At 44.8% G+C, this 22,065-nt stretch overlaps 1 protein-coding gene across 2 annotated transcripts in view; it reads left to right on the plus strand.

Annotated features, from left to right (window-relative positions):
• BCKDHB (branched chain keto acid dehydrogenase E1 subunit beta) overlaps positions 1-22,065 on the plus strand; it is a 398,626-nt gene that overhangs the window by 123,953 nt on the left and 252,608 nt on the right. For both annotated transcript variants that reach the window (XM_063916876.1, XM_063916877.1), the window contains exons 4-5: positions 1,986-2,119; positions 20,283-20,438. In XM_063916876.1, the coding sequence (XP_063772946.1) occupies positions 1,986-2,119; positions 20,283-20,438 (290 nt within the window). The remainder of the gene's footprint in view (positions 1-1,985; positions 2,120-20,282; positions 20,439-22,065) is intronic.

Raw genomic sequence — 22,065 nt, forward strand, 5'->3', positions numbered from 1 at the left:
TCTCCATTATTCAAATTACGCCGCACAGTAGCACCACTGCACCAGGTAGAGACCCTTTTACACCTTACAGCGGACAGATTCCTCTTTATACACATTACGGCAGACAGCGTCCCCTTTTTACACATTACGGCAGACAGCGTCCCCTTTTAACACATTACGGCAGACAGCGTCCCCTTTTTACACATTACGGCAGACAGCGTCCTCTTAACACATTACGGCAGACAGCGTGCACTTTTTACACATAACGGCAGACAGCGTCCCCTTTTTACACATAACGGCAGACAGCGTCCCCTTTTTACACATAACGGCAGACAGCGTCCCCCTTTTTACACATTACGGCAGACAGCGTCCCCCTTTTTACACATTACGGCAGACAGCGTCCCCCTTTTTACACATTACGGCAGACAGCGTCCCCTTTTTACACATAACGGCAGACAGCGTCCCCTTTTTACACATAACGGCAGACAGCGTACACTTTTTACACATAACGGCAGACAGCGTCCCCCTTTTTACACATTACGGCAGACAGCGTGCCCTTGTTACACATAACGGCAGACAGCGTGCCCTTGTTACACATTACGGCAGTCAGCATCCCCCTTTTTATACATTACGGCAGGCATATTCCCCCTTGTTTACACATTACGGCAGGCAGATTCCCCCTTTTTACACATAGCGGCAGGCAGATTCCCCCTTTTTACACATAGCGGCAGGCAGTCCCCATTTTTACACATTGCGGCAGGCAGATTCCCCCTTTTTACACATAGCGGCAGGCAGTCCCCCATTTTTACACACAGTGGCAGGCAGTCCCCCATTTTTACACATAGCGGCAAGCAGATTCCCCCTTTTTACACATTGCGGCAGGCAGATTCCCCCTTTTTACACACAGCGGCAGGCAGTCCCCCATTTTTACACATAGCGGCAAGCAGATTCCCCCTTTTTACACAATGCGGCAGGCAGATTCCCCCTTTTTACACATTGCGGCAGGCAGTCCCCCATTTTTATACATAGCGGCAAGCAGATTCCCCCTTTTTACACATTGCGGCAGGCAGTCCCCCATTTATACACATTGTGGCAGGCAGTCCCAACAAAGACAGAAAGAAAGAAAGAAGAATTATACTTACCCTCTCCGCTGGCTCAGGCTCCTCGGTGCAGCTTGACGATTCCCGGGCAGGAGAGAAGGAGGTGGAGGAGGGAGCCGCAGCAGCGCTGTGTTATTGGTGGAGGCGCTGCTGCTGCTGCCCCTCTGCTTCACTATAGGCTGTTCTCGGAAGACAGCCTATAGTGAAGCAGAGGAGCAGCAGCAGCAGCGCCTCCACCAGTAACAAAGCGCTGCTGCGGCTCCCTCCTCCACCTCCCTCCTCCTCCTTCCCCCGTACCGCTGCTCCTCTCCTCTCTCCGGGCGGCTGTGTGCTGCGGGCAGCGGTTGCCCGCAGCGCACAGCGGCATGTAATGAGTCAGTTTGACTCATTACATGCTTTGGGCCCCTGGACAGAGGCGGGCCCCAGTGCAACGCACTGGTTGCTCTGGCTGTAGTTCCGCCTCTGCATGGCACCCAGTTTGGGAACAACTGATATAAAGGGTTGAATTTATTTTTTTATTATGTAAAGCATTTTAAATCAACAGCTCAGTGTTGTGTAATGTGTATTATTGGCACACGCTAAATTTTAAATTTTATTGCCTAGCAAAGTAAAATCTTCTCTGCTGATATACGTACAGTATATACTGTGTGTTTCTGCAGCTTAACTAACTGGAATTGAACTGTGGCATGTATGTTTTCTTTTTGATGGCTGCCATATGCTTTGGTGTAAATTTACTAAGATGGGAGTTCTGTTTAAGATGAAATGTTGACCATGGCATCCAATCAGATTCTACTTCTCATTTATCTAGCACCTTCTAGAACACAATACCTGGAATCTGAAGTTTTAACTATTATTGGCAACAAAGCAATGAAGTAGGTAACGTCAATTATTCCATTTGTTTTCCAGGTAAAGAAAGAGTTTTCAACACTCCATTGTGTGAACAAGGGATTGTTGGCTTTGGCATTGGAGTTGCAGTTGCTGGAGCTACCTCTATTGCTGAGATCCAGTTTGCAGACTACATATATCCAGCATTTGATCAGGTTTGTTCAGTTGGTTTATGGAATATGGTGGCAACATGACATGAACTGTTTACAATCCTTAATGGTACAAATTTCAAAAAAGTTTTTCAAAACGTGAGGACTAGTGGTGGAATCCGCTTAACTATTTTGATAGTTGATCTTTGGTTCCTGAATACACTGGAATCTTTGCGTCAATCACAATGTTAGTTTCGCTAATGACATACATGTTTTTGTAATCACCTGGGCGCTATTATTTTTCTATATGATGAGTTGAAAAGTTTTGTCTAATAAAAGAAGGTATCACAGTTGATATAAAACAATTTGCAACATTTATCTTGATGTCATCATAGAAGAGAAGTATATTTCATTAAAATAATTAGTAGATCTCATTTGTACAGGATCCAGTTAAATTTAAATATTCTGGGGTACAGTTATGCTGGGCCAAAATTAAGTACAAGCTATACTATGCATAGTGCATGTTGTTGTTTGATTCAGACAAGGAACAAACAATTAAAGCTTTGTGGCTCAATCAGAGGTGGATACATTTGCACTGTGAGCATATACTGTATGTAGAAACAGGTGCTTTAGACAAGAAAGGAAGAAAAGGGGATTCCACACCATATAAAAATTGGGATCTGGTCACCATACCACAACCCATCAAAATTATGTATGCTGACACGTATTGCAAACCAACAGTCTTACAGCATATATCCCTAATATTGGAAAAAAAATGAAAAGAAGAAAGGTTGGTAGTGCTCCCACTAGTTCCAGAGTATTCAATGGAATAACCTGAAGAGGAAAAGAAACCTCTTTTTGTGGGGTGAGGGAGAGAGATGAGGAAAATTAGAGAGAGAGAGGGTGTCAGGGAGAAAGAAGCAAGAGAGAAAGTGAAAGAGGGGAGAATATATAGAGAGAGGAGAGAGCGGAGCGAGAGAGGGTGACAGGGAAATTGTGGGAATGATAGAAGGAGAGTTGAGTGTCAGGGATAGAGAGAGACAGAGACCGAGCGAGGAACGAGAGAGAAGGTGTCGGGTAAAGTGATGGAATGAGAGAGCAAGAGAGTATCTGGGATAGAGAGAGGGAGGGGGAGAGAGAGGCTGTCAGGAAGAGGGAGACAGGAGTGAGAGATAAATAGGATTTGTCGGATAGAGCCGAGAAGGGAGTGAGAGAGAGGTGAGTATTCAGCAAGAGAGACAGAGGTCAGGAAGAGAGGAACAGAGAGGAGCGTGAGAGATGGTGTGAGGGAATGCGAAAAAGAGAGGGGAGAGCGAGACAGTATCTGGGATAGAGAGAGGGATCCGGCGGCAGATCTCCTTCCCAACCCCCTAACCCAAACAGGAGTCGGGTCCTGTAGTAGAGAGCACTGATCGAAGCACTGACTCAGGTAAGGGCTAGCGGGGGTCACAGGTCAGCACATGGAGCTGGAGACAATGGAGGAGAGGTGCCCCCTTCACGCCAGGAGTCGGCGGCAGCTGACTCCATTGTGTCTGGCACTTCCACCTCTGCTTATAAAAAAACCAAGGGCCTTATTCAGGTTTGTTAGGAAACCAAAAAAGCAAGCAACTGGGCAAAATCATATTGCACTGCAGGTGGGACAGATGTATTATGTGCAGAGATACCTAGATTTGGATGGATTATATTGTTTCTGTGCAAGGTAAATGCTGGTTGCTTCATTTGTACGCTGCAATTTTGATTACAGTTTGAACACACCCCACCCAAATCTAACTCTCTCTGCGCTCCACCTGCAATGCAACATGGTTTTGGCCGCTTGCTTGCTTTTTTATATAAGCTTGGCAGACAGTCCCAGTGATGTTTTTAGCTCATTTGGCTAGATCTGTTGGTGCTTCTTGGGCAGTGTGGCAGCCACTTGGTTCGATGTCCACACATTACTAAATTCTATTGTTTTCACATCCAAAGTTGCTAGATTTGGGCATATGTTTTGTGATCGTCCACATCTGAGCATCTCCTCCTTCCCCTATGGGCAGCTTTGAAACATCAGTATCCCCTAGATTGGATGAAGGACAAAACATGATTGTTAATACTCACTGTTAAAATAATTTCTCTGAGTCCATCGGGAGGTCATTGTGTTCTCTTCCTCATACTCACTCTAACAATGTTTACTTGTTAGTGTGTAAAGATAAAGAACACCACACACAACTTTTGGGCTTTGATAACTTGATACTAAGGAAGGGTTCATGGGAGGAGCTATATATTTAAAGTGATTTACTGTTTTAGTGCCAGCTTCTGTATCGTATACTCCACAGTGAACAGTCTCTCCCACACTCCCAAAACAGTAGTTTCACGTACAGTATGCTGTGGCATGCTTTAGAACCCCTTGGATATTTTCTGAACATAACCTAGGATCACTGAGCTGATTCAGGCTGCTATCCTTTCATTTTTTGTAAGATTACCATGGGCATATCCCCAGAAGTTTGCAGTTGCACACTTTTTAAATACATGCTCTTTTTAATCTGTAAAACATTTCAAGGACCGTCATACCATGCATATTTTATACTATAGGTGATCCGATCACATGGGAAGTACTGTATGAGAGTGATTTGCTTTGACTATCACTAACATGCACAATATTATGGTTGGGTTGAAGCTTAGCGCTTTTTTTGCTTGGAGTTTGGATGCACAATATTAGCCTGTTCTTATTTGATCAATTATAGCTTATACAGATTACATGACCAGTCTTTTCAGTGCTTCTATAGGAATGTAGATGAGCAAAAAAGTATTATGTATTATTTGCATGGATGTGTAATTTTACCTAGTTGCATGTTTTTAACTAAAAACTGCGACACAATAAAATTAAATGTAGCTGCACCTTATAGCTCACTAAATATATGTTGGTTATTATTAACCCTAGCAAATGAATATGCTGGCCACTAAAGCCATTGGAGCTTATATATAATAAGAATAATGTATACCCTACTGTAAAATATACGTAAGTTGGAAGCCAATGGGGAGTACTATCCACATGAAATCATGACGCCAGAGGCTGGATACAGGCTTACTGAGATCAAAAGCTGGTCTCTTCTTTAAAATCAGTTACTCTTGGTATTTTTATACAGTTTCCATATTATTGAAACTAACACAGAGCACTCATTCAGATGCCTTTAAAGATGTAAATATTGTGTACGTGCCACACAACCCCAATTGATGTGTTTAATTTGGCATATACATAGCTGGACATATTCCTTTACGTCAATCTCTTCTCAGAATAGTTAGATATTACAGGCAAGGGTGTGTGTTAAAATCTGATGAGTAAAATTTGTTGTTTTACATCGCCATAGAATATCTGCTCACTGTCAATGGGGTGTCTATTACAGATGTATTTTATTTTGTAACACTTTCAAAATTAATAATTTGACACAGTGACCTCAATACTTCTCAAATATAAGTTGTATATTAATATAGTGACATCGCTACTAATATACATTTTTTTTTTTTTGACAATGTATTTTTATTGAGGGTAAAAAAAAAGAGACCATAAAGGTATAGAAGAGAAAATAGTAACGGGTATACAAAGGATCACATTTGTACGACAAACAGTTAAGCATAACAATTATCACAAACAGAAATAATTAAAAAGGTTCCATCCAAAAACATTTGTGTATAAGAAAAGCAATAATACAGTAAAGAGACAATGAGCAGTAGGAGGCCTGGCTTACGTAAGTCATTGTCTGTTGTTAAACATATTCAGAATGTTATGAACCATAGAAAAAGCTAATTTTCCACACATAAAAACCCCCAAAAACAAACAATTCTCGAAAGCTTAATTTGTCCCAAGGGAGCAATTGAGATAAACAGTAATGTCTGCTGGGAAGAAAAAGGGGAGGGGCAACTGGGATGATAAATCCATATTACAAAACCCCATCTCAAGGAAGGCTCAAGGAGAAATAGTCATATAAGGAATTTCTCCACTCATGCCAACTAGAATTACAGAAACAATGTTTACTGTAATTTAAAATTTAGTGGAGTCAGGTAAAGTCTCAATGTAGAGCTGAGTACACACTGCATGATATGATGTACGACATGCTCTCTCAGCGTGCATGCTGACGTTCATTACATCATCACATCAGAAGGGAAGATGCACACACAGGCAATCTGGCATGCACACTATACCATGCATACAATATATTATTCCGTTCCGCGTCTGTATGATTTATCTTAGTGTGTTTCCGGCTAGTAATTTTCACACTAGAGACAGTAGGGTAGAAATATTAACCTGGAGAAGGGATAAAGAAGTGATAAAGCAGTGATAAGCGTAATAACGCACCAGCCAATCCTTACGGATTTGAAAAATTAAAGGAGCTGACTGGCTGGTGCGTTATCACCTTGCGCTTATCACTGCTTTATCACTTCTCCAGGCTTAATACATCTGCCCCAGTGACACCAAAAGTAGCCTATTTGGGAGATTGATGCACATACTGTAGTTAACTAGGTCTCATAAGGCATACATTTTTTTTTAAACTGTTTTATTGAGAAGAATTCAGAAAGCAGAAATTCTACAGTAATGCCAAGCACACGAAAAACAATAAAATGTAAATCCGTATCATCATTACAAAACAAAATCAGACATGGAAATAGGTATATAAATACGTAAGGCAGCATTCACAAATAACTTCTTCAGTTTTCTTTTTTTATAGCAAAGAAAACAGTATTAAAGAAACATTACGTAGAGAAATACAAAACCAAAACAGAGAAATCCGGGGACAGATCCCCTGGGGGAGAAAGGAATACAGGAGAGGGGAAGAAAAGAGTAGTGAAGAGTAAAAGTGAGAAGAGGGTCAATCATCATGCTGTATCATTTAACGAAACAAAATCTCCAGAAAAACCTGAGACCGTTGTAGAAAAATAAACCTATAAATGTCCAGTAAGAAAATGTAATTAAGACAGAGTACGTAACATATACCAAGAAGTGTTTTCAAAAACCTGCATTATAGAATCTGATTGTGATTTCGGCAAAAAATCTAAAGACCCCAACGTTTATGAAATGTATTCACTCCTTTATCTATATCTGTCGAGGCTAAATGCCTATCAAAATAAAGAATGGAGAGTAATTCTTGAGTAACAGTACTTAGTAGAGGGGACTGTTTAGAGTTCCATTTCTGTAGAACCACTTTCCTAGTGACGGTAATCAGGATTGTCCGAAATGGGATAGGGAGAGGGTGATTTGATAACAAAAACTATTTAGTAAAATCTGCTCGTACAAAAGATTCCCAGGTGAAAGGGACAAAAGCTCCTATAATTTGTCTAATAAATGAATGGAGTTTAAACCAAAAGCGTTTAATTTTTGGGCAGAACCAGACATTATGTGCAGATGTGGCTGACCGAGTTCTACACTTCAGGCACAGACCAGTTTTCTCCGTCACCACATATTTGCTTTGAGCTAGCGAGAAGTAGGCACTGTTTAAAAATTTGATGTGTTTCCTGTAGTCATGCTGTTCTGAGGTATGTCAAGGATGCAGGCATTAAACGTAAGAGCCGGTCAGGTTGGCCAAAGTCAGGGAAGTCATGAGCCCATGAATTCCAAATCGTAGACCACAGTTTTCACGTATCACCGGGGAGTAAGTCATCGTAGATAAATTTTATCTTAAAAGTAAAAAGGGAATCTAAGGTAAACAATGAGTTTAAGGGGTAATCAATGACAGGTAAACCCGCCGGTGGCAGAGGGAAATTTACTAAAGGCATAATGTCTGGTTTGGAGATCTAAAAAAAAATTGAGAGTGCGGAAGATCATATTTAGTCGATAGTTGTTGGAAGGAGTAAATGGTAAACCCCCACCCCCTTTCCCCGGGTCAAAAATGTCACGGATAGCAGAAATACCCTTTTCTTTCCATGTACAATAATGTGCTATCGAGAAAGAGGGCGAAAAATCTGGGTTGCCCCAAAATGGAATACATTTCGACAGAGAGGGGTGTCGGCTTTCAAACTCTTATTGATATATAACCACGCTTTATAAGTATCCTTAAATAGAACATTCTTCATAATTCCTTAGAGATCCTAGTACGGGGTAAATGTAAAAGAGCTGCAGGAGAGTAGGGTGAAAAAAGCTCTTCCTCAATCAGCAAGTTAGTAAAACGTTTCGGACGTAAGCACCGGTCGGAGATATACCGGAACGCTGCAGCCCTATAAAATGTAGAAATATCAGGGAAACCTAAACCACCTCTAATTTTGTGATAGATCAGCCTCTGCTTAGCAATTCTAGGTTTCTTACCCTTCCATAAAAATTTCAAGATGGCCCTCATACATCTAGTTTCGTCTGCTTTGGAAAGAGTCATTGGGAGCATCTGGAGAAGATATGCGAGTTTCGGGAATAAAATGCAAGCCGTCCCAGCAGAGATAACGGTAAATTCATCCAGTGTAACATGGATTGGATCACCTTATCAATGATTTGAGGGAAATTTGCAGAGTATATCCCATGAATGGAAGGAGCAATGAAAATACCCAAATATTTCAGTTTAGTCAGGGCAACATGAAAGATAGCAGAGACAATAGGACAGTGCTAAAGCAGGTCAGGACGTGTAAGGGGGATTATCTCTGATTTTTGCAAATTAGTTCTATACCCTGCAAAGGAGCTGAAACTGTCAATTTCTGCCAGGATAGCGGGTATGGAGAGGGAAGGATTGGATACAAACAACAGCATATCGTCGGCAGAAAGTGACCACTTCAATACCTGGTTACCAATAGAGATGCCAGTGAAATGAGGATTAGAGCATAAGGAAATTGCCAAAGGCTCCAGAGCTAAAGTGAATAGTAGAGGGGACAACCTTGTCGAGTGCCCCTGTGAATAGTAAATGGGTCTGAAATAAAGTTGTTAGCAATTATTGTAGAAGATGAAGAGGCGTAAAGTACCCGAAGGAGAGTGATAACTGTGGAGGGGAAGCCAAAGCGAGATAAGGTCTCAAAAAGGTGATCCCACACTACCAGGTCAAACGCCTCCTCGGCATCCAACGACAAAAGAACATTAAGGGAGTCCTTGTGCATATCATCATAGCTTTGTAAAACAGAGAGGACTTTCCGTAGATTAGAAACCAAATTCCTACCCCAGACAAACCCAGTCTGGTCACAATGCACCAAAGTCGGCACAACGTTCTTAAAACATTCCACCAGAATTTTAGTGAAGATTTTATAATCTACGTTGAGGAGCAAGATCGGGCGATATAAACCAGACAGTGTGGGATCTCTCCCCGGCTTAGGGAGAACCTTAAGTACAGCATCATTAAAATATGGAGGGGGGTATGACCATCTAGAATTTTATTAAAAAAGGCTGTAAGGGGAGGCACAACAGAAGGCCGCAAGAGTCTATAAAATTCCCCAGTGAGGCCATGGGCCGGGTGATTTACCGGGCTTAAGACCTTTAATTGCTGCGGTCACCTCCTCCATTGCAATAGGGTCAGTGCGCATAGAGCTATGGGTGTCAGACAATTGAGGAAGGGAAACGTGATCCCAAAAAGCTTGTTTATTGGTAGCATGAACCGATTCCTGAGCATAAAGGGTAGAGTAAAATTGAAATAGAACTTTTAGAATATCTAAACCATCATATACTAGGTCCCCCTCACTATTATGTAAAGCTAAAATTGCCTATCTCCCTGCAGTAAATAAAAAAGAAGTTTGCCATTTTTATCACCATGCACATGAAAAATAAATTTATTACTACGGACCTTTCGGTCACCCAGTTGCTGAACCACGGATCATAATGTGTACGCTTTTCTTCATATAATTTTTTGGCGAGCAGGGAGGGGGAGCGACGAAGCGCTTGGTATGCTTCCATCAAGTCAAGCTGAGCCATGTGGATAGTCTCCGACTGGTGCTTTTTGTTGTGAGTGGTATAGGATAGTATATCACCCCACAGAACCGCTTTGGCCGCCTGCCAAAACAAAAACGAGTCACTGGAATGGTCGGCATTATTAGAAGCATAGTCATTCCAAAATGTCTGTAAGGAATCTCTAAATTTAGTGGAGGATGCTAAATACCCCGGAAAACAGCAAGAGCGAAAACCACCCGAGGAGATAGATGGTTTAATTGTGAACCAAATCAAAGAATGGTGCGTGATGCATAACGGCTCAATAGCAGAGGAATGGGCTCTACAAATACTGTATTCAGATATCAAAAAATAATCAATGCGGGAATATGACTTATGGGGAGCGGAGAAAAAAAGTGTATTCCTTTTCTGTGGGGTGGTGCAAACGCCATATGTCAGTCAAATGCAGGTGAGTGCCAAGGTAATGTAGCTTCTTCTGTCGAAAAGTAACATTGGCCTGTGATTGGCGGTCCATGGATTGTGAGGCAACTATATTAAAGTTGCCACCAAGTACAATACATTTTGTTTGAGAATGGATCAATTTGGAACATACTGGAGCCATCTCCTTCCGAGCCCAAGAAACCTCTGCAGAATAGTCTTGGAATAGCATAAGACGATGGGAATTCCATTCGATGTGACCCATCTTCCGGGCAGCTGCCCACAACACCATCTTATGAGCAAAGTTCAAGCAACGAAATATAACTGTCCTCGGGCGAGGGGAGTCCCTGGGAGGGCCCAAACAATGTGCTCGTTCAACAACAAAGTAAGGAATAGCATCCGAGATCCCTAAAAGTTGTAGCAGGGTAGATTGCAGAAATTGATCCAGCTCAGGCCCACGAAGGCTTTCTGGTAGGCCGACAAGGCGTAGATTCTTCCGGTTCGACCTATTCTCAAGGCCATCTACTTTGTTAAGCAACTGATGGTTTTGTTGTATCACCGACTGCATTTGTTCTTGCAATTCCGATATAGCTTGTTCGTGGTTTCCGAGTCTCAGATCATTCACTACCACTTGAATGTCAGTAGATTCCAGATGGGATTTCAACTCTTTGACCTTTTTGGTAAATTGTAGAGCTTGTTGCTGTAGAATCGGAGCCATGGTATCTTTGATGGCCCGCACCATGTCGTCATAGAGCAACGGGAAAGAGGGGGCATCCGAGGTAGTGGAAATAGTATGTGTAGCGGGTAGATCCATTATGGTATGCAATGTTTCAAGGGAGGCACTGGTAGAGTCCGAGTCAGATGGACCATTGAAGAATCCCACGTCACCTTTTTTAAGTCGCATCATAGGCAAGATAAGGCTGAGATTAAATCCAGGACAGTTGTATAGTGCATCAGAGAGAGCAGCAGCACATTATCAGGTGGTCGGTGTAATGAAGTAAAACAAGAAATGTGCTCCAGTAATGAGGGGACTAGTGAAGAGATGCAGGATCACTGTAATTATAGGAGCAGGGAATCCTGGAATTAAGAGCACAGTGGGAGCTGAATGTTCCAGTGGATGGCAATGCAGAGGGTGGAGAGAGGGAGAAAATGGCCGCCGTGAGATCCATGCAGTGACTTGGTGAAAAGAAAGGAGCAGGAGAGCTTTGTCAGCATCTTCCTTACACAGCACAGACCAGACACCCCAGGAGGCAGCGACCAGCACTACCCGCCGAGGTGCAGAACCAGGTAATTGGCTGCGGGAGGGGTCTGCGGTCACGGGAGATCCGGGTGGAGGAGGCCGCTATGGAAGGAGCGCTCCGGGCAGCGGTAATGTCGGTTACGCTGCTGATGGCAGCAGGCGCTCACCTGGGTGTTCTCCAGTAGGTAGAGAGGCAGGACAGCCGGCGGTGGTTCAGAGTCAGCCGCCGGGACAGACACAGGAGGAACTCCAGCAGTTTGCAGCCTCTCTCAGGCATACATTTTTAACTTGACTTCAGAATTTCTTAATTACTAGACAATCCCACAAACTGTGATATAAAAAAGCATTAACACAAGCACATTTACACCGGTAGGAGACTGCTGGAGTCCAATCAGTAAAACTCTCAAGGGAGAGATATGTATGAATGTAGTGCAGGACTTGTTTAAAAGCTAGTTTATGGAAGTGAATAAACTCAAACCATTATCGTGTTTTGGCAAAGGTGGGCAGTTTGCCAGAAAGTTTATGAACAATCATGCAAGCATATTATGTACAACCTGTTGTGTCCAGGCCATGAATGGAAATCAAGCCTCTCCATCCTCAAATTCCTCAGTACCCAACAAAGCAAAAATAGATATTTAATACCTACCGGTAATTCCTTTTCTCATAGTCCGTAGTGGATACTGGGGAATAGTATATTACCATGGGGTATAGATCGGGGTCCACTGGAGCCTGGCACTTTAAGAAATTAATAGTGTGTGCTGGCTCCTCCCCCTATGCCCCTCCTAGCAGACTCAGTCTAGGAAACTGTGCCAGAGGAGATGGACATACTTTGAGAAAAGGATATAACACATAAAGCGGTGAGCTAACAAACCAACATACAAGCAATAAGGTAGCAGGGCTGACCAGAACAGAGGAAAGCAAAGCTAACAATAGACGGATAACAACGCTAACCAAACATGGAACAGGGATGCAACAGCAAACCCATCCAATAACACTTACAACTAGGTAAGCAGGCAACGAAGCACTGAGGCGGCGCCCAGTATCCACTATGGTCTACCAGAAAAGGAATTACCGGTAAGTATTAAATTCCTATTTTCCCAGTGTCCTAGTGGATACTGGGGAATAGTATATTACAATGGGGACGCCCCAAAGCTCCCAGAACAGGTGGGAACGTGCTGAGACCTCTGCAAAACAACCTGATCAAACTGAAGGTCATCCTTGGCCAAGGTGTCGAACCTGTAGAACTTAACAAACGTGTTCACACCAGACCAAGTTGCTACACGGCACAACTGTAAGGCTGAGACACCCCGGGCAGCCCAGGAAGAACCCACCGACCTTGTGGAGTGGGCCTGAACCGAACTCTGCAGCGGCAGAGCTGCCGAAGTATAGGCTTGTTGGATAGTTAATTTGAGCCAATGAGCAATGGACTGCTTGGAGGCAGGATGACCAATATTTGTAGCATCATAGAGGATGAAAAGCGAGTCAGACTTCCTGTGACGAGCAGTCCTTTTGATGTAAATCCTCAAAGCCCTCACAACATCCAGGGACTTTGGAGCAACCAAAGTGTCCGATAAGACCGGAACCACAATTGGTTGATTTACGTGAAAGGCGGACACTACTTTTGGTAAACACTGTGGGCGAGTTCTGAGCTGTACCCTATCCTCATGAAATACCAAATATGGGCTCTTGCAAGACAAAGCCCCCAATTCTGGCGCTCGCCCAGCCGAAGCCAAGGCCAGTAACATAAGTCTTCCATGTCGAGTATTTGAAGTCCACCTTATGCAAGGGTTCGAACCAATCCAACTGAAGAAAGGTCAACACCATATTGAGGTCCCACGGAGCAGTGGGAGGAACAAAGGGTGGCTGAATATGCAACACCCCCTTAAGAAAGGTCTGTACTTCAGGAAGTACCGCCAGTTGTTTCTGGAAGAAGATAGAGCTGAAATCTGAATCTTGATGGAGCCTAAACGCAGGCCCTTATCCACTCCTGCTTGCAGGAACAGTAGAAAACGGCCCAGAGGAAATTCCACAGGAGAACATTTTTGACCCTCACACCAAGAAACATATTTCTTCCAAGTACGGTGGTAATGTTTGGACATAACCACCTTACGGGCCTGAACCATCGTGGAAACCACCTTGGAGGGAAGACCCTTCCTGGTTAAAATTTCCCTCTCAAACTCCAGGCCGTCAAACGTAGCCACTCTAAGTCTAGATAGATGAACGGTTCTTGTTCAAGAAGGTCCTTGAAAAGCAGCAGAGGCCAGGGTTCCTCCAACGACAAAGACAGGAGGTCCGCATACCAGGCCTGATGAGGCCAAACCGGGGCAATGAGAATTGCCTGAACCCTTTCCTTTTTGAGTCTTTTGTGAACTCTTGGGATTAGCGGATTTTGAAGAAACAGGTAAACCTTCTGGTTTAAGCCATGGCATCGTCAGATCGTCTACTGCAACCGCTTGCGGGTACCTCATTCTGGAGCAATAACGACGGAGCTTCTTGTTGAGACGAGGAGCCATCAGGTCTATCTGTGGACAACCCCACCGGTGAACAAGTTGTTGAAACACCTGAGAGTGGAGGCCCCATTCCTCTGGATGGAGGTCATGCCTGCTTAGGAAGTCTGCTTCCCAGTTGTCCACTCCTGGAATGTGAATGGCTGAGATGGCCCTTGTGCAGACTTCCACCCAGAGGAGTATTCTTGACACCTCTCGCATTGTGGTCCTGCTTCTTGTTCCTCCCTGTCGGTTGATGTACGCCACTGCCGTAGTGTTGTCCCACTGCACCTGGATGGCCTGATTCCGAAGTAGGGATGAGGCCTGTATTAGGGCATTGTAAATTGCCCTGAGTTCCAGGATGTTGATTGGAAGAGCAGATTCCTGAAAGGACCATGTCCCCTGGAACTGCGCGCCTTGAGTCACAGCCCCCCAACCCCGGAGACTGGCATCTGTTGTCAACAGCGTCCATGACTGGGTGTTGAAATGCCGACCCTCCACTAGATGCGGGACTTGTAGCCACCATAGCAGGGATATCCGTGCTTTCGGTGACAGGGTTATATGCTGATGCATGTGCAGGTGATATCCCGACCATTTGCCCAACAAATCCAGTTGAAACGGTCATGCATGGAACCTGCCGTACTGTATCACCTCGTAGGAGGCCACCATCTTGCCCAGCAGGCGGATGCACAGATGAATCGAGACCACGCAAGGTTTAAGTACCGACCTGACCATAGACTGAATAGTCAACGCCTTGTCCATAGGAAGGTAGACCTTCTGAGACACCGTATCCAGGATCATCCAGACAACCAGTGTGCCTGAAAATGATAAACTAAAAGAAATTTCTGAAGAAAACTCTCTGGAGAGCAACAGAATGCACCAGGTTCCTTCGGTGCATTTTCTAAACAGAGTCTGCTAGGAAGGGCATAGAGGGGAGTAGCCGGCACACCCTATTCATTTCTTAAAGTGCCAGGCTCCAGTGAACCCGATCTATACCTCATGGTAATATACTATTCCCCAGTATCCACTAGGACGTTAGAGAAAAAGGGAGGGGTGACCAGGGCTGCAATCAGAAATTATGGAGCCCAGGACTGACGAAATAAGCAGGGTCCCTTGATGAAAAGCAAACACAAACATATTGGCTCCTACAGAAAACCATAAATAACATTGGGCCCCAACAGGAAAAAAAACACTTTTGGCGACGCAGAATAAAATTAAACACATCCCGACGGAGAAAAAAGGAACATGTTGACCCCCTACAGGGGGAAAAAAAGCACACAAGAGTGCTCATAGGGCTTATACAGGAATAAATAAAATGCATTGATTCACAGATTCCTCCCACAGAAAAAAACACACATTGATTCATTGCCCCCACAGCCAGAAAAACTATAAACATTGATTCCCTCCAGCCCCCTACAAAAGTAACCTAGTCTCCTTCGCTGCCACAGATAGCTGTGGAGCTAATTGCAGGAGACCAGTCTTTCAGACCAGTGATTGCCTCCTGTCGCTCCAGAAAGTCTATACCAGCGAGTGCCTCCCTCCATCATCCAGACCAGTTTGTTGGAAATTAGTCCTGCTCCCTCCCTCACCACGGACATCAGTCACTCATCACTATACTCAATGCTTGTCACCTCAGCCCCTTATCACCATCCTCAGATCCTCATTACTGTCCTCAGGCTCTGGTCACCTTCCACAGCTCTCAGCCCCTGGTTACCTTCCACAGCCCTCAGCCCCTGGTCACCTTCCATAGCTCTCAGCCTCTGATCGCCTTCCACAGCCCTCATCCCCTGGTCACCGTCTACAGCCCCTCATCACAGTCTTCAACCCCTGGTCACCTTACACAGCCTTCTGCCTCAATACCTTACACAGCAGCTCAGCCCAGTCCTCTCTCCATTGCCCTACCTCAATAAAGTGACTGTATACTCGCTGACTGTGCACAGGTGGGGATGATGTGAGGGGACTTTCATGTAACACCGCTGCATTGCTGTCTGTAGAGTCACTTCTGACAGATCATAGGGCTTCCTGGGCTAGGCTACAAGGACGCACAGCTGGAAGGAACAGACCTCACACCGGCACTGCACACTAGCTCCTCTCTCGTCTAGCAGCACCTGGGAGTTTTTGTTCAGGTTTACATTACTGGGACCCAGAGCCGGATTAAGACCATGGGGGGCCCGGGGCACTTAAGAGAGTGGGGCCCCTAATAGAGAAGGCAGAAAATAAATAAATAAATATATATATATATATATATATATATACACACACATATACATATATATATATATACACACACATATACATATATATATATATATATATATATATATACACATATATATATATATATATATATATATATATATATATTTGCCTCCCCAAGCAGCACACCCCCTGCCACACCGCAGATCGGATCTCTCTTCCGATCCAATCTGCGGTGCTGTGCTCCCCGGATCCCGTCCTCACTGCAGCAGCGGGCGCACAGACAGGACAGCTGAGCTGAGCGACGGCTCAGCTGTCCAATAAAGTATGAATGAAGCAGCCTGCCGCTCAGTCATTGGCTGGGCACGCAGGCTGTTTCATTGATACATGATTGGACAGCTGAGCCCAGTGGCGTAACTAGAAATTTTTCTCCCCCAAGCCAAAAAATCCTTCGGCGCCCCCCCCAATACCCCCCATAATTGGCACTAGCAAAGGTAGAAAAATGTGCACGCCGCAGGCGCGCGTCGGCAAAAAGGGTGTGTGGCTTTGTCGAAATGGGCGTGGCTTTGCGTGGAGGGCGTGGCATTGCAGGAAAAGACTACCTTATACCCCAGTTTTGCAACCTGCACGCCCAGACGTTGGCCACCACAGGAAAGAAAAATAATCCTGATTCATGCCCCTTACATTATTTGTCATTTTTCCTCCTTATAGTAATGCCCAGTATACATTATTCCACATACTGCAATGGCCCTTAGACATTATTCCACACACAATAATGCACATGACACAATATGCACACACTGTAATGCCCCAGACACATTATGCCACACACCGTAATGCCTGTGACACATTATGACAGGAATCGCAATGCCCGTTATACATTATGCTACACACTGCAATGCCCCTGATACATTATAGCACATACAATGTCTGTGACACAGTATGACACACACCACAATGATCCTGAGACATTATACCACATACCACAATGCCCGTGATATAGTATACAACACACCGTAATGCCTGATACATTATGACACACACCGCAATGTCCGTGATACATTATGCCACACACCGTAATGCCCATTACACATTAAGTTCTACAGTAAGGCTTCTAATTACTTTTAAATTACCTGCTCGTTGCCAGGGGTTTGATGCTCTTGGTTCCATGCACGGTGCCAGGGGTTTTCATGATCAGGGTGTCATGCTCGTTGCAAGGGGTTTCATGCACTGGGTGTCATGCTCGTTGCTAGGGGGTAGTGCTTGTTGCTAGGGCCATGCTCCCAGTGCCACATATGCCCCCAGTGCCAGATATTCCCCTACAGTGCCAGGTATATGCCCCTAGTGCCAGTTATTCCCCCACAGTGCCAGGTACATGCCCCCAGTGCCACATATACCCCCCCCCCCCAGTGCCACATATGCCCCCTCAGTGCCTGCTCCCCCCAGTGCCAAATATTACCCCACAGTGCCAGGTATATGCCCCCAGTGCCAGATATTCCCCCACAGTGCCAGGTATATGCCTCCAGTGCCAGATCTTCCCCCCACAGTGCCAGGTATATGCCTCCAGTGCCAGATCTTCCCCCCACAGTGCCAGGTATATGCCCCCAGTGCCAGATCTGCCCCCACAGTGCCAGGTATATGCCCCCAGTGCCAGATCTGCCCCCCACAGTGCCAGGTATATGCCCCAGTGCCAGATCTTCCCCCCAGTGCCAGGTATATGCCCCCAGTGCCAGGTATATGCCCCCAGTGCCAGATCTGCCCCCCCCCCCCCCACAGTGCCAGGTATATGCCCCCAGTGCCAGATCTGCCCCCCACAGTGCCAGGTATATGCCCCAAGTGCCTGCTTCCCCCCCCATGTGTTGGAGGGACACGGAGCGCATCGCGCGTCTCTCCTATGTCCCTCCTGGCTCTCCCCTGGCTGGTCTAATACAGGAAGTGCCGGTTCGTGAGCCAATCAGAGCTCACGAACGGCACTTCCTTAGACCGGCCGGGGGAGAGCCAGGGAGGGACACAGGAGAGACGCGCGATGCGCTCCGTGTCCCTCCAACACAGCAGGGAGGGAGAGGAGACCGCAGATTGACATGCGGACGCTCGTCCGCATGTCAATCTGTTCTGGAGCCGGGGAGCGGAGCACAGCACCGCAGATCGGATCGGAAGAGAGATCCGATCTGCGGTGTAGCAGGGGGCCCTTTTGGAAAGGGGGGCCCGGGGTACGTATCCCCCGGGCCCCCCCCTTAATCCGGCTCTGCTGGGACCACCATACCCCGATACTCCCCTTTTGGGATGTTGGCTATCTGATTAGGCGCTAGTGTCCTGAGTGTTGTTGGGATTCCAGCGTTGGTCACATGCCTGCCGACATCCCGAAAGATTGGATGCTAAACGCATCTCGGCATAATTACACCTTGAGGACATTTTCCTTATTATGATAGTCCAGATATTTTTCTATTATTGGTCTAGGGCATCAATTAGGACCAGCCCCTTCAGGGCCACGCCTATGGGCTCTTTCAATAGCAATCATTCCAAATGTGGTGCTGACCTGGAGTATCTGAACAATAGGCCTGATTTAGGTTTGTAGGTAAAGAAAAAAAAAAGCAAGCAACTGGGCAAAGCCATGTTGCACTGCAGGTGGGGCAGATGTAATGTGCAGAGAGATTTAAATTTGGATGGGGTCTGTTCAAACTGAACTCAAAATTACATTGTAAAATTAAAGCCGGCCAGCATTTGTGGGCTACATACAAAAGTAGCCAGTATTTACCTTGAACAGAAAAAAATATAACCCACCCAAAATTAAATCTCTCTGCACATGCTACATATGTCCCACATGCAGTGCAACATAGTTTTGCCCATTTGCTTTTTTCTGTTGGGCTCATTGGGGGTAATTCCAAGTTGATCGCAGCAGGAATTTTGTTAGCAGTTGGGCAAAACTATGTCCACTGCAGGGGAGGCAGATTTAACATGTGCAGAGAGAGTTAGATTTGAGTGGGGTTTGTTCAATCTGCAATCTAATTTGCAGTGTAAAAATAAAGCAGCCAGTATTTAATTTACCCTGCACAGAAACAAAATAACTCACCCAAATCTAACTCTTTCTGCACATGTTATATCTGCCTCCCCTGCAGTGCACATGGTTTTGCCCAACTGCTAACAAAATTCCTGCTGCGATCAACTTGGAATTACCCCCATTGTCCATGTTAAGAAGGACATGGAGGTCAGGGTCCATAATGCTTTCTGGAATGCCAATGAATCTGAGATTGCTGCACCTTTTGCGATTCTTCAGGTCACCCATTTTATTTGAGAACTAATCTTGTTGATGAGTAACCTTTTGCATGGCCAGAATTGGGTTCTCAGAGTCACTGGTTTTCTGTTCTAATACCAAACATAGAGTGGAAATAGATTCCAGATGAGAAATTAGGGTGTTCAAGGAGGACTTGTACTCCAGTGGGGAAATCACCTGAGTAAGTTTTGGAGTTGTAGTGGAGACAGCTGGAACAGCAGTGTTTACAGTAGATTGAGTCCTGAGGAAACAGGGTCTGGGAAAATTCAGACACTCCTGTATCCAAGAGTAGACTTCTAGCCCAGCAGCAGAGAGTCAGACAGGCCCAGGATGGAATATAGGGACTGAGATGTAGTACATGTTCCTAGCCACAAACATCACAAGGGTTGCGAGAAAATTGTGTTGGCAGAGGGCTGAGTCAGCTGTGGCTGATCCCCTGTGGGGTACTCACTGCCCAACACATTCACCCAGACCTCACTCCATGGGTCAGCCTCGATTATAGCCGGTAGCTCAGGGTGGTTAAGAGGCACCACCTGCATCCTTGGATATCAGCGAAGCAAAGAGCAGAGTGGAGCTGCTGGATCCTGCGGCCACTCGCGTTGGCCTGCCCTCCGGAAGTCCTCAATATGGCAACATTATGCTTTCTTCATATGCCTTGTATATCTAGCTTCTGTCTATATCCTATATATTCCATATCCATCTAACATACACCAATGTTAGTTTTTTTTTTGCAATAGTTTTATTTTAATGATGAGATGCTATTTGATCAATTAACAGAAGAATCACATGTTTGTTCTTTGCAGATTGTCAATGAAGCAGCAAAATACCGATATCGATCTGGGGACCTTTTCAATTGTGGCAGTCTGACCATTAGAGCACCGTGGGGTTGTGTGGGTCATGGTGCACTTTATCATTCCCAAAGTCCAGAGGCCTTTTTTGCTCACTGTCCTGGGATAAAGGTATGATACGGATTTAATTTTATGGGTCTTAAAAGTCAATACTACTGCTGTATGTGGAAATATCTTATAGCTACAGTGGGATGAATAAATTGACTTGCTTAGCAGTAAAGCAATGTTGCGGCAGCTTGTCCAGTTTGTAAAGCAATTCAAGCAAGTGTGTTTTATATACCTTGTATTTATTGCAATAAATTAGTATTTGATAGCACGTATATTTGTGTAGTTTGGCATGCACTGTTACTGTGTAAACAAAGCACAGTGTAATGTGGGAGATTATGGTAGCACCATCAGATTTGTGAAATAATAGAACATTTTATGTACATAGAATAAACAGAGGGGTATACACAGCTCTGGATTAAGTACGAGCGGAAGAATATAAATATACAAGAAAGCTCAATTTAATAGAAAAAATGTTTTACCAAAAGAAAAGCAGCGGTAGTTAAATAAGAATAATAAAGCATTAAAAGATAATAAGATTAGTACATGATTGTCATGCTCCTAAAGACAGCTGTTGTGTTCAGTTAACAGCAAACAAGCACATTGTTACTAGTGCTGTTCTTAAGGCCAGTACTGATGGGCAAGATATATGCTGAGCGATCTTAACACAGACCGCTCAGCACACATCTCTTTCCCCGCTCAGCACAGCGTGATGTGTGCTGAGCAAGGGGGGGATGACGGGGGGTGGGGGGGCGCTCACTTCACACAGCGCTGAAGTGAGCGACCCGCTAGATTGAGCACCAGCAATAGCGCCGCGCATCGCTATCGCTGGGGGGCATACACACGGCAGATCCGTGCTTAAAATCTTTGATTTTAAACACGGATCTCTCCGTGTGTACCCCCTTTTAGATAACTTGTATCTTTCACTGCTGTAGTTCAAAGCATAGAGTCAGCTGAGAAACTGTTATACTGCCTGGTTACAAACAATGCAAAAAAAGATTTGCAGCACAGTTGATTACCTCAATTGCAGTTTTGAGATCAGTGCTGGCGTCTCAGCAAAGATCATACTCTGGCAGGTAAATATCGCTAGTGAGTAGTCATTGGAGATATTTACCTGACAGATTGTGATCTCATTTCCCCTCTCTGACCATCACCTGCTCTCTTTTAACTTACCCCTCTCTGCTTCTCCATCTGTGCCTCCTAAGGCTACCGTCATTAAGCGTAATATTGAGGCTACCGACAGTTTCCTTATCCTGCATGCTCAACTCACTTTTATCTCTCTCTTGCCATAAACAAAAAGCGACTTCCCTATACGATGCATCCCTTACTTCTGCACTTGTTGCTCCAGAGACCACTATTTACCTGCACAGATCAATACCTCAACACTTGCACTCCAAATTGACCAGATATCTGCAAAAATTTTCAGGATCCGCTGAGCGACAGTGACGGAGATCGTGTTCTAAGGTAGACTTCCTCCATTCCAATTCAAATGTATGCTATCATCATACAGTGCTCCCCTTTCCCTCTTTAAAAAGTCATATATATCAAGGAGGATCTCAGTCTGAAAGTCGTTAATGTTTAGGTCGACCACTATAGGTCGACAGTCACTAGGTCGACATGGCTTCTAGGTCAACAGGTCAAAAGGTCGACATGCGTTTTTAAAAACAAACAAACTTTTTTTTTTACTTTTTCT

The sequence above is a fragment of the Pseudophryne corroboree genome, chromosome 4, assembly GCF_028390025.1.
Source record: "Pseudophryne corroboree isolate aPseCor3 chromosome 4, aPseCor3.hap2, whole genome shotgun sequence".
NCBI lineage: Eukaryota > Metazoa > Chordata > Amphibia > Anura > Myobatrachidae > Pseudophryne > Pseudophryne corroboree.